The sequence below is a fragment of the Rhinolophus sinicus genome, chromosome X, assembly GCF_036562045.2.
Source record: "Rhinolophus sinicus isolate RSC01 chromosome X, ASM3656204v1, whole genome shotgun sequence".
NCBI classification, from domain to species: Eukaryota; Metazoa; Chordata; class Mammalia; order Chiroptera; family Rhinolophidae; genus Rhinolophus; species Rhinolophus sinicus.
The window spans coordinates 64,192,991-64,205,369 of record NC_133768.1 but is presented as its reverse complement, the minus strand read 5'-3'; the positions used below and the strand labels follow the sequence as shown (position 1 = coordinate 64,205,369).

Below are 12,379 nucleotides of genomic sequence, written 5' to 3'. Positions count from 1 at the left end.
TGAGAAGCCATAATCTAACAGTTTTCCTGACAGTATGGATTACAGACAAAGGGGTATTCAAGGGAGTTTTCTAGTTTTGCCGCTTCTTTTTGTGATCCAATTAAGACAAATGATGCTTTCTTCTTTTGCCTATCTGAATCACTGCATACAGTTTTACTTATCCTCTAACATAATGATAGTAACTTGATAGATACCATCTTTAGTACACGTATAACTAAAGGTTTACTTTATTCAACATTGTGAAACTCTCACATAATTAATATAATCTACACTAAAATGTGTAATTACAACTAGGATATAACATGTTATTGGTATTACATAGAGAAGAGAGAAAAATTATTCTGGATAATTAAAATTATCATTCCTCAAAAACAAAACAAAAGGCTTTTTCAAGTGTATTTAAGAAAAACACACAAATTAAATATTTTGCAAAAGTATTTTAATAAAACGTTCAAATAAACTTCAGTAAACCTTATTAGCCTTAATATTCCTAGAATTACTTTTTATTTGTTTGCAAAAGCTGTCAGAATATAACCTTGTTACATATAAAACTGAGCATTTAGGACTATAGATAATACGTCAGAACATCAAACTTACAGGACTGGCATTGGTGTACCTTGCAACTACCTAATATTGTAATTTAATCCAACTGTAACCATATCTTATTTAAGATATTTATTAAACAACCACATTTTAAGGAAAAAAGCAGTCAAAGCTGATGGTTATTTAAACATGGTACAATCATATGTTTTTTTTTAAAAAAAATAAACCTATGGGAGTACGAGGAAATCGATCAATAAACACTTGAACTGAGCATCTGAATTCTTCAATTGCTATCTTTAGCACATTTGAATTAATCAATCACTATATTTAGCAAGAGATAAGAATGACTATAATAAGCTAAAGCCAAACTTAGAAAATAAGTCTAACATAAAAACAACAGAAAAACATTTTTTTGTCTCTTAGCTGGCTCCATGACTACATGTATTTTCTCCTAATACATAGATATTTCAGAAAAAAAGACGCTCCCATTCAACTAAATAATATTCAACTTTTTCTGTACCTTTTCTCCCTCAAATTTACCCCATCAGGAGTGTTTTCATTTGCTTGCTGGTAAATCCTACAAAAAGTCCAATCAATTTATCCATCGCATCTCCCTCCCTCTGCGGTTCAAACATAAAACAGAAAAGTTCAAAGCAGTTGGAAAAGCAGTGAGGTTCCAAAGGATGCCAGTCGAGATCTTCTGTCGGAAAAACAACAAACTACTTCTTAAAAGTCAACAGGTCAAACACACTTCACAGCTGGAGGCAAGGGTCTTCGGAAAATGAAAAACCGTCTCGCCGCTTCAATCAGCAGATTTAAAATGCTCCTGATCCACCGTGGGGTAGATATGGCCCTCCACCATCAGATAATCAAGGGCTTCCTGGATGGCACTGACGCTCAGGCTGCGAAGCTCGGTCTGGAGGTCGTGAATGCTCTTGCCTTCCTGGCGAGGACACTCGTGAATCAAGCGCAGCACCTCCTTCCGGATGAAGTCGACGTCGGACTCGCCGCACGCCGGAACCTCCTCCACTTTGGATGCAGCAACAGGTGCATTCTGCCCAGGGGCCTCCTCGAGGCCTTTAGCCAGGATCATGTGCGCGTTGACCGTTTCCAGAATGTGTGCGGTGAACTCATTCATGTCTTCCAGGACACGGATCTTCAACACCTCAAGGCTCTTCACCTCAGCGGAACCTCTGAGGATGCCGAACACTTTGGCATATACTCCCACCGGACATGGAGTCAGATCCTGCTTCGCTCTGTCTCTGCCGAGCCAGTGGCGGGCGACGATAGGCTTGGTGGTCATATCATCAATCTTGTAAAGAACGTAGTAAGGAGCTCTCTCCACCTTCCTGATGAGCCCCACGATTGAGACCTGGGAAGCCTCTATTCCCCTGATCTTGAAAACATTGTCGACCAGAGTGGCCGTGAGCAGCTGGTTTACACAACAAGGTATAATGTCCCGGATTCGGGCCCTGGATCTCGGAGCCGTCGGAGGAGAAGGTGCGCCGCCCCGAAAGGGGTGCTCATTGCTCCCACTGGCTCCACCCGCAGCAGAGAAGCCACCGCCGCGGCTCTCAAACGCATTCTTACTCATCTTAACGACAGCTTAGGCCGATGAGGTGGCGGGATTTGGCTCCAGTCAGCGAGTTCCTCCGGCGGGCTCCTACCTCTGCTGCGGGCGACCACCGAATGCGTGACTTGTGACGACACCAGCATCTTACGCCACCAGTGGAGCCAATCAGCTTCCAGAATGCAGGTGCCTCCAGCCAATCAGAACCTGCCAGCTTCTCGACTGATCCCACAATTCTTTGGAGTCAGCTAGTGCATGCTGGGCTGCATTTTAAAGGCCCCGTGTGTAATTTCAGCCTTTCCTGCCATCCTATAAAAATACTTTTTTGCCAGCTCCCCCCCCCCATCGTTCCTCAACGTCACAACTTCTTTAATAGTCACTTCTTAAAGATTAATTTAGTCACTCAAGTTAACCATCCAACAGAAATTTCGGAACACATAAAGTGCTATACATGACGGGGTCAAGGGGTGAAGGAGATGGGATGGGGGGTGGCGGTAAACGACGGGTACTACCGCCATGGTTACTGTCCTGAAAGAACTCACTTTCTTGTTCAAATCACTAACACCAGAAGCATACTTCTTTAGTCACTTCTTAATCAGTTAACCATTCCACAGAAATTTCAGAACACGTTAAGGGGAATACGGTAGAGCGCTGTAGGTGGGGGGATGGGGGGTGTGAGGGGGTTTATATGGGGGAACCATCTCCATCGTTACTGTTCTGAAAGAACTGATTTCCTTGTTCAAATCTTAAAACCAGAGCATATTTCTTCTATAATCACTTGTTATAGAATCATTTATTCACTCAATCAGTTAACCATTCAACAAAAATTCCGGAACATGTAAGTGCACTACAGTAGAGTGCTGTAAATTGCATGCGGGAGCTGGGGGCGAGGGAGGAGGGTAAGACAAGGGGGGAACGTCGAGGGGGCAGGGGGGACCACCATCATGGTTACCGTTCTCAAAGAACTCACATCCTTGTTCAAATTATTAAAACCAGAAGCATTCTAGAAGAAATAGCAAGACCGCTACCTTTTTTTAATATTGAAAGGTAAGTTACATCTTACCACTGCCTTTTACATTTTTTTATTGTCGAGTCGTCATTTCCCAGTTACTCTGCCAAATGCACTATAGGTGAAAATAAATATAGTTGACCATTGAACAACGCGGGGCCACTTATACCCCTGTAGTTCACACCTGCATGGTTCAAGGGTCAACTGGCAGTCTGGAATCTGTGTTATGGAGAACGCTAACTTCAATTATACGCCGATTTTCAACTTGGTTGGTGATCGTCACTCCTAATCCTCGCGTTGTTCAAGGGTCAACTGAAGTATGATATATTTCAAATTATACATAAATCCAAGTGGAATGGCAGAGCTCTAAACTGTGTTTAAGGCTCTGTGGATAGGTGAGAAACGTACAGGATGTGGCCCCCATTATATACTAGGAAAAACATGAATAAAATCAAAATGTGGTTTCTGTATACTCTTATCCAGTAATTTCTGAATTTAAGAGTCTAGCAACTGTGTAAGTAGATCCAAAAATATTTTCACAGTACTCTGAAAATCTGCTTTCCTTATAAAAACATTTAATTTGGGATATAATTATTTTAAGGCTTTTTATGGTTAATAAAGGAACATCAGTTATACTTCGTAGCTAGTAATAGCCTAAATGTATAGCGTTTTGAAGAGTTTATTAATACTTCCCTTTTTTTTGAAATGTGAAAAAAATGATAAATTCTGATTTTAATTTTAAATAGCAATTTAATTATGTGCCAAAATGAATTTATTAATACTTTCTTATTTCTTTTATTGGTCAAAATAATTTAATTTTTGCTATACCAAATTACAGAAATCTATGAGTAGTGGATCTAGAACTTGTAGAAGAATGTAAAAATGTATTTACTTCAAGTTAAAAAGGAATAATATCCTGGAGCCAATATACTGAATTTGTTTTACAAATAATATAATCTTTATATGAGTACACATATTTCCATGTAAATGTGCATATTTAACTTCTAGATCCATGTTTATATAATCAAAGAGGAATTCACATCCAAGTAATATTTGTATTCTTAAAATTTCACGATTAGTGATCAGATTTTAACTACATTTGTTAAATGTTTACAACCTCATAATCAGACACTGCTGTTTTATTAACTAATATCAGACTTCTGGTCAGAAAATCTTGAGGTTCTACATGGATGGTGGGTGAGGGTGCGGGAGGCTGCAGGAGCCGGGCAGCTGGGCAGGGTGGGAGAGAGGAGTGGGAGGGAGAGCAGATAGAGGGGCAGGGAGGGAAGGCAAGTGTAGGGGAGAAAGCTCCTGGAGTGCAGAGGGCAGTGGGGGAGACGGGGGAGGAAAGTGACCCCAAAAAAAGAAAGAAAAAAGAAAATCTTAAGGTTCAAATGACATGAATGATTACACTCCCAACAATTATGTACAGGACAAATTGTATGAATCATACCAAAACAATAAGAGCCACTTACCTGACAGGATTGCTGGTTAAAGAAACCCGCAGAGATTCTAGGCAGTTAAGAAGTTTCTCATCTGAAATACCAGATCGTAATTCATGAACATATTCTTGTGAAGACAGGGTGCATTCATGTTTGCTGTTTTTCAGCCCTCCCTATATATAAAAGAAAACATAAGTATATACGTATTATTTTTAAGATAAGATAATGCATAGAATATGTAAATATTTTACTGTACGAAAATGCATGCAGAGTACTAGGCACTCAAAAATTTGTGGTCATAGAACTGATGTGGTAAAATCATGTTATGTGTATCTCAACACTCCCCTCAGCCTCATTTAAAAGAAAATTATACTGCTGGCACTCGTGGCCTGAATTGAACATGGACTTGAGTTGCAAAAAGTGTGTCACTGACAGGAATGCTTACATTTACAATGCAGGGATTAGGATTATCATTAGCTGGTCCTCCTTCACCCACTGGATGAACATTTAGAAATCATCTTATTAATTTTCCTAGCTAAGATATCTATATTCTATTTCACAAAATACAGTGAAGACAATTTCATATAAAACGTTATACATTACTCAAATCTATTGAAATATATCATCCTATCTCAAAAACAGCAGGTGAAAACGTTTTCAAATGTAAAACAATAATCTCCAATCAGCACATTAGTTAATGAAATTAGTCTAAAACATTCACCAATTCCCAACTATTTCTTTCTAACTTTGTTAATCTTGTGTTATAGATTAATCTTAAAAAGTCATTAAAAGCATTTGTCTGATAGTGACTAGTTTTTAACTTAATTTCCAATATACGTGGGGTTATTTCTAAAACTCATTATTTCATCACAGCTCTTGCGCTTCATCACCTTACCATAACTATGGAAGTAGTTTGAGGAAAAGGCTGGGAGGAAAATATCAACACACTCATTGTACTCATAACTCACAGTTTCACATTCTACATACACATAATCATAACTTACCTTTCCTGTATTACAGACATATCCCTCTGAATTAAAACTCTAGTTTGAGTCCCATTTTCTAAGTTCATACAAATTACACTGTTTCTGCTAAGTAACGAAGCTACAATAAGGAAAGCATTTTTTTCCCCATTTGACAGAAGTCATATCATTAGAGGATATAGAATTTAAAAAAAAGAAAAACCAATGTGTTAATAATGAGAAATGGATTCCCTAGGGTTTCATACTATTTGGCTTTTTATTGAGAATGCCTTCTCAATATAGAAACTGTCAATCATTCTTAATGTCTGAATTTTTAAAAATTCCATTAAATAGTAACGGTTTAAAGTCTGACAAAGTCTTATGCAGGGGAACTTGATTCCCTTCTAGCACTGTGGCACTATCGCTCCTAGAGCACCTGAGACATTGGGGCAGAGGTCATTATTAGTATCTGTCTCCCTTCTAGCCTGAGAAGTCCATGTATGCCAAACACCTACCACAGTGACTGAATTTAATGATCCTCAACAAAAGCATGCTCTTATTGAATCTGTCTTTAACAATCACAGAACAAGGAATACAATTTCATACTTTTAGCTCCCATATTTTGTGTGCTGGCCACTGATTTGATTTTTCTTGCTCTGTTAGGATATATAGATGTTCAAGAACTCTACTGGATAAATCACCACATCTCTGGCACAGTAAGTAAAACCATCCCCATGAAATCATTTCCACATTTCTGTAACTTATTTATCCACCTTTTAAGGCTACAAATCCACAAGGAGTAATAGCACATGAACATTTATAGCATAAAATTGTGCGAGTTTACTGCTACATACCACTTTCATATGATCCTCAAACTTTTTTCTTAATTAATGGATAACAAAGCCCTATGACCCTCCCCTGGAGGCTGGCATTCAGGCTTATTCCTGTAGAATGACCTTTGCATTTGCTGTTTTCTCTGCTTGGCAGACTCTGACCCCTGACCTCTCCATAGCTGCTAGCTCTCATCATTTAACTTTCACCCCAACAGTCTTCTCCCCCGCACAAACCAGTTATCATCACAACACCATTTCAAACCTCACTTACAGTATTAGTTTGATATAAGTTTACCTTGTTTAGCACTTTACTATGACTTCCTCATTAAAACGTAAGCTCTATGAGGCAGGCATCTTGCCTACTCTGTTCATCACTGTATCTTAACAACGAGCTTATTAGCCCACAGTAAGTACTGAATATATATTTCCTGGATGGATGGATGAATGGATGGACAGAGAATAAACAAATGGGTGAATGACTGATGAGTTTTAACATGCTGAAGTTTCCAAACTCAGTTTAGTTTCACTTCAGAATATTACGGTTCTGAGACATTCCATTGCAATATATTCAGAGATGCTAACATAGAACTGGTAAATTGAGACAGTGCATGATGGCATGCTGGGGACAGCTCAAACTGCCACTGAGTTTGAATCATGACCCCCTCACTTACCTTCCAAGTAATCTTTGAGGAGGCTATTGAACTAATCTCTATAAACCTGTTTGCTCATCCATGATATAGGAGTAATAAACACCTACCCCTCATGTTTGCTATGAGGATTAAGTAAGACAATGCATATAAAGTGCCTGAAACAGGCATTTCGTATGTGTTGTCTCACAGACAGAGTAAGCTGCTCAGAAACTGTTAATTCCCTTCTTCCATATGGTCGTGGCTGAGATACTTTTTATGGAACATTTGGGCCAGCCCATCACCTTGGGACTCACCCCTCCCCCAATTCTTAGGAACAACTTTAAATTATACAGTTTAGGATACTCTGTGGTTATAACGAATGGAAGTAAACAATCTAACGGAGCAAGACAGAAAATATGTAGCCTTATAGAACAAATGCCTTTTATCAAGCTTAGAAGGACTTTGGGGTTTTAACGTAAGTTCATATATGAAAAGTGTGAAAACCTAGTAGCATGTAAAGGCTGGACTGGCCCTTATAAATCAGCTCTTCTAATACCCTCATTACAGAAATAGAGAATCAAGGTGAGGTGATTGCCCAAGTTCACATAATTAGTGAGGTTGAGAGAACAAAACACTAATATTCTGGTCCTCGGTTATTTCCTTTTTTCTACTATATGTCACCTTTTCCCAATATTGAATAAAAAATTAAAGCAACAAGTATTTAATTCTGAAATCTCTATTACAAACTGTCAAAGTATCTTCAGCATAATCAATATGGTGCAGCATAATATTAAGGGAATCACTGAAAAACAAAACAGTGCAATAGATTAAACTAATTCTCACTATATTTAATAGGGCTGTAATACAAAACTGGCTTATTATTAACATCCTGTTCTGATACTGAACAAAAGAAACAACTAGATAATGGATGGATAATAATGGAAATTTTAATTAGCTGCTCTGTATGAGATTAATGAAAATTACCACTGTGCCCATTTGATCTTTAAAAAATAATGCAGACAAAGTTAGCAATTAGCATACATCATGCTACTCCAAAACTAGGTGAACAAAAAGTTTTCCTAATTTGAAGCCATTCTTTAATTTGCAAAGCATTAGGATGGAGACGCTTGTCAGTGTGACTGTGCTTGTACTACTAAAAGACACTACGAAACCAAAAGGTACTTGAGGCCAGTTTAATAATCATATCCCCCTACCCTGATACGAAATGTTAGTATCAAAACCAGATGAACAGTATTCTAAAAGGAACACTTTAAGTTTACAGTAGAGATGCCACTTCTGATTTTAGGTTGACTTAGTCTGAGCACGATCTGTCGTTCTTTAATATAAATATCCAGATTTGCTTATAATTTGAGGAAAGGCTTCAGAGTTCTAAGCTGTAGAGGTATCTCGCTGCACACACTAGGAGGAACACACTGATTACACACGGGTCTTTTCAACTACAGCGTGCACAGAAACAGCAATTACTATCAGTGGTGTCATCTTCAAACAGGAAGGACAATATGATTGTCATGAAAACAAATAATATTGTTACTATTATTGACCATGATTTTAAACCCTACTGTAATCAGGTTTCTTAGGCTACTTTAATCAAGTAAGTTTATCTATCATTGCAGTTCTCTGAAAAAGCAATGTCAGAGATTAACAAATTTGGAATTGTATCCACAAAGGTTCAAAGTGATGTTGAGAGGATTCTAAAACTTGAAAAGCACAAGAAGTCAAAAAGCTATTTCCTCATCATCAGTTCCTTGATTTCCAGTAGGAAAAAGGATACACAAACAAGTGCCTGATCCAAGGCGATCTACCTATTTATTCTAATAGCATTGCATTCGGGTGACTTTGTGATTCTGAATGTTAAACTTTAGATGGCTTCTCTCCAGTGATCTGAGAAAAACATCTCGCAAAGGGAGATTACTGGAGTTAAGGAATTCATTTATCAAAAACACACAAAATGTATTTAAAAATAAATACATTTGCAAGATTTCAAATAATTATATGTGTAATTTGGACTTAAAATTCTTTAAGCTGCATGGAAAATGTACCAAAGAAATACTACATATTATCTATTCAGGTTCTAAAAGATTAAAAACCTACACAGAAAATTACTACCAGGAGATAGCTTTATACAGTGTCATTTCCCATTGCAGGACAAGTTTTTAAGAACTTTTCAGAGGATGAAAGTAATATGCAAAAAACAGAACATATCCTAAATTCTAGGACAGGAAAAAAAAGCTTTCTAACAACAATGTTGATGCGTCATAATTATTCAGATTATACATACCATTTATCCCAAAAGAATTTGACTATGTTTATTTAAATATGATTAGCTAAAATGTTAAAGAAAAGTTTAAGATTTTCTGAGAAAGGATTTATAGTATACTTACTGAAGCTTCTATATATTAAACACCAGATTAAGCATTTCACCCCCAAATTATAGACTCTAAAACCAACACAGAATGAATATTTATTCTTTCAGCATGTGTACTGTTAGAAAGGTCAAGCCCACAAAGAAACTCTAAACATATATTTAAATTCTGTGGCCCTATTGTTATTTCTTTTGTGGTGAAACCATATTTAATTTATAAAGTATGGAGGAAAATACTTCATAATAACATCAAATAATTACTCAACTAAACAAATAATAAATTTTAATTTTTCCACATTAACTCAGACAAAAGGTTGATGATATTTTAATAGGTAGTGTTGATCCCAAAACACTGAACTTCACTTCTTGTAAAACATTTCTTGTAAGACAATCTCATTTAATCTAGACACTCTCAAACACGACAAAAAGCTAAACCACTACTAAATGATTTGCTAGTAAAAGCTAATTAAAATATTTAATGATATTCAAAATTAGTCAATCTGTATAATAAGCAATCAATCCAACATGTTTTTCTTTCATACCAAGCACAATAAACGTGTGGTCTATTTGATGCTTAAAATCTGTTCATACTTTAAAACTAGTATTAGGCAATCAGGGTGAACAATGCATTTGGGTGAATGACATCAAGTAAATCTTTAAAACTATAAAGTGTGACTACTAGCATTTTTTATGTGCCCTTATCACCACCCACAGTACTTGATAACAGAAAGCTTAAGCATTATGTTTATCTTTTATTTGACAGAGGCCCTTGAGATACATCAGATAATAAAATGTAAACAGATTGAAAGGGGTTTTTAACCCTGGGTCCCAATTCAGGGAGTATGTAAACTTGGAAGGAGAAAAATAGCACCTTTATTTTCAGTAACCGCTGACCCTGAATCAGCATCTCTTTCAATGATGAATGTGGACAAGGGACCACAGTAGTATAACCAGCACCTACGACTTGGTAACTGTGATGCAGAGAAGTCACAGATGTTTTCCTATTGCACCACACACATCACATTCCTGTCAGTTTCTCAAAATATCATTACTGCTCAGCATTTATTCAAAATTACTCTAGTTATACAAGCTGCCACTTTGTCTTGTTATTTAACAAATATTGTAAAGAAGCATATTACCGTGTTTCAATTTTTAAATTAAGCTTTCTATTTTGAGATAATTGTACATACACATGCAGTTGTAAGAAAAATGCAGAGAAATCCTTTGTTTCCCCCAATGGGAACAGCTTGTAAAACTTTTACAATATCACAACTGAGACACTGACTTTGAGAAATACTACCTATTTTATTCAGAGTTCCTTAGTTTTACTTGCACGTGTGCGTGCATGGACATATGTGTATGTGTATTTAGTTCTATGCAATTTGATCACATGTAGATTCATGTATCCAACCACCGAAAAATCAAGATACAGAACAGTTCAATCGTGGCATAGATCCCTCGTGTTGCCCTTTCATAACCACACTCAAATCCCTCTCACAAACTTCCATCCCTCACAACCGCAAATATATTCTCCATTTCTACAAAGGTTGGCTTTTCAAGAATGCCATATGTAGGAAATCATGCAACAGTTATCTTTTGGCATGGCCTTTTCTCACTCAGCATAATGCCCTGGAGACTCATACAAATTATTGCACGTATCACTAGTTTGTTCCTATTTATTGCTGAGTGGTATGTCATGGCATAGATATACTCCAGTTTTTTAACCATTGACCCACTGAGGACATTTAGGCGTTTTCCAGTTTTTGTTTATTATGAGTAAAACTGTCATGAACACCTGTGCACAGGTTTTTGTGTGAACTTAAGTGTATATTTCTCTGGAATGTGTCATAATTTAAAAAAATAATAAGCATACTTTAATATAATTGGTTTCCTTTTGAATCTTATATATTTCATGTTTTACATTTAAAAACATGATTCTGAGAAGGTGCCCACAGGTTCACCAGACTGCCAAAGAGGCTGATGGTACAAAACAAGTTAAGGAACCTTATGGTACCTTGTTTCCTCTATTTTGTAATCAGACTACATTTACTTAAAGCATGTTACCATTTAAATAGAGAAGGCTCATCTATGCAAAGAATTACTTAAGAAAATGGGCACAATTTGATCAATGATAATATCCAATAGGAGAATCTATACATTTTGCATAGCCAATTTCTTCACTGTACCATTTAAAGATAAGAATAGTGAATAACAATGGGATTCGTTATGTCAGGCAAAGACAATAAGGTATTTAAATATAATGTTTTCCTTCCCTGCTCTACCATTTTTTAGATCCAATTCTAATAGTAACTTTAGACATTGTAATAAAGGCAGTTTAATAATACTTTTGCAGATTATAAATGTTTCCCATAGCCTAGATAAAAACTACATTTTAAGTAGGTAATAAAGCTATAAATTGTAAATGAAATAAAGAAAAATTCCTTCCACAAAACAAAAAATTACCCCATTAGTTTCAAACCCCTACCTAGCCTTCCAAAAATTTCAGTAAGTGCTATCAGCCAAAATCAATACACTGAATTTTATTCAATTCATTACCTGTCTCAAGAGTGCACCAATAGTAAAATATCCAAAGGACACGAAAACAAGAAAAAGTAAAAGATCCGTGATTAACTGACATGTAAGTAAATGCATGAGTCTCTTCAGCCCTGAATGAGATTCATAGATTTAGATACCAAAAATGCCGTACATTTCAATAGCACAAATAGCTCTCGCAATGTTTCCTATATACTCTTTCATCTGAATCTAATCAACAAGGGACAATACTACTGAAACCATTTTTCTTTTTTGATGTTGTGAAAATTGAACCACGGAGAAATCATGACTTGTCTTGAGACTACTTAATTAGCAAATAATTGTCAGAAACAGGCTAGAACCTAAAATAGAGTTCCTTTCTGAAGACAGTACAAAACTATTTTCAATGGGGTACAATTTGCTCCCAATGTAGGATTATAACAAAAAGAGAAAAAAATGGGCAAAAGTTGCAGAAA

General features: G+C 36.5%; 2 protein-coding genes across 5 annotated transcripts in view; both read right to left on the bottom strand.

Moving 5' to 3' along the window:
- The window catches only part of DIAPH2 (diaphanous related formin 2), an 823,692-nt gene that overhangs the window by 640,508 nt on the left and 170,805 nt on the right, over window positions 1–12,379 (bottom strand). For all 4 annotated transcript variants that reach the window (XM_019756670.2, XM_074323226.1, XM_019756672.2 and 1 more), the window contains one exon: window positions 4,598–4,737. In XM_019756670.2, coding sequence (XP_019612229.1) covers window positions 4,598–4,737 — 140 coding nt within the window. The remainder of the gene's footprint in view (window positions 1–4,597; window positions 4,738–12,379) is intronic.
- RPA4 (replication protein A4) lies at window positions 1,220–2,260 on the bottom strand. The gene has a single exon (XM_019756674.2). The coding sequence runs from the start codon at window positions 2,135–2,137 to the stop codon at window positions 1,346–1,348; it is 792 nt and encodes a 263-aa protein (XP_019612233.2). The 5' UTR covers window positions 2,138–2,260; the 3' UTR covers window positions 1,220–1,345.

Coding starts and splice junctions, on each gene's coding strand:
- RPA4 (XM_019756674.2), bottom strand. CDS start 2,137: ATGAGTAAGAATGCGTTTGAGAGCCGCGGCGGTGGCTTCTCTGCTGCG.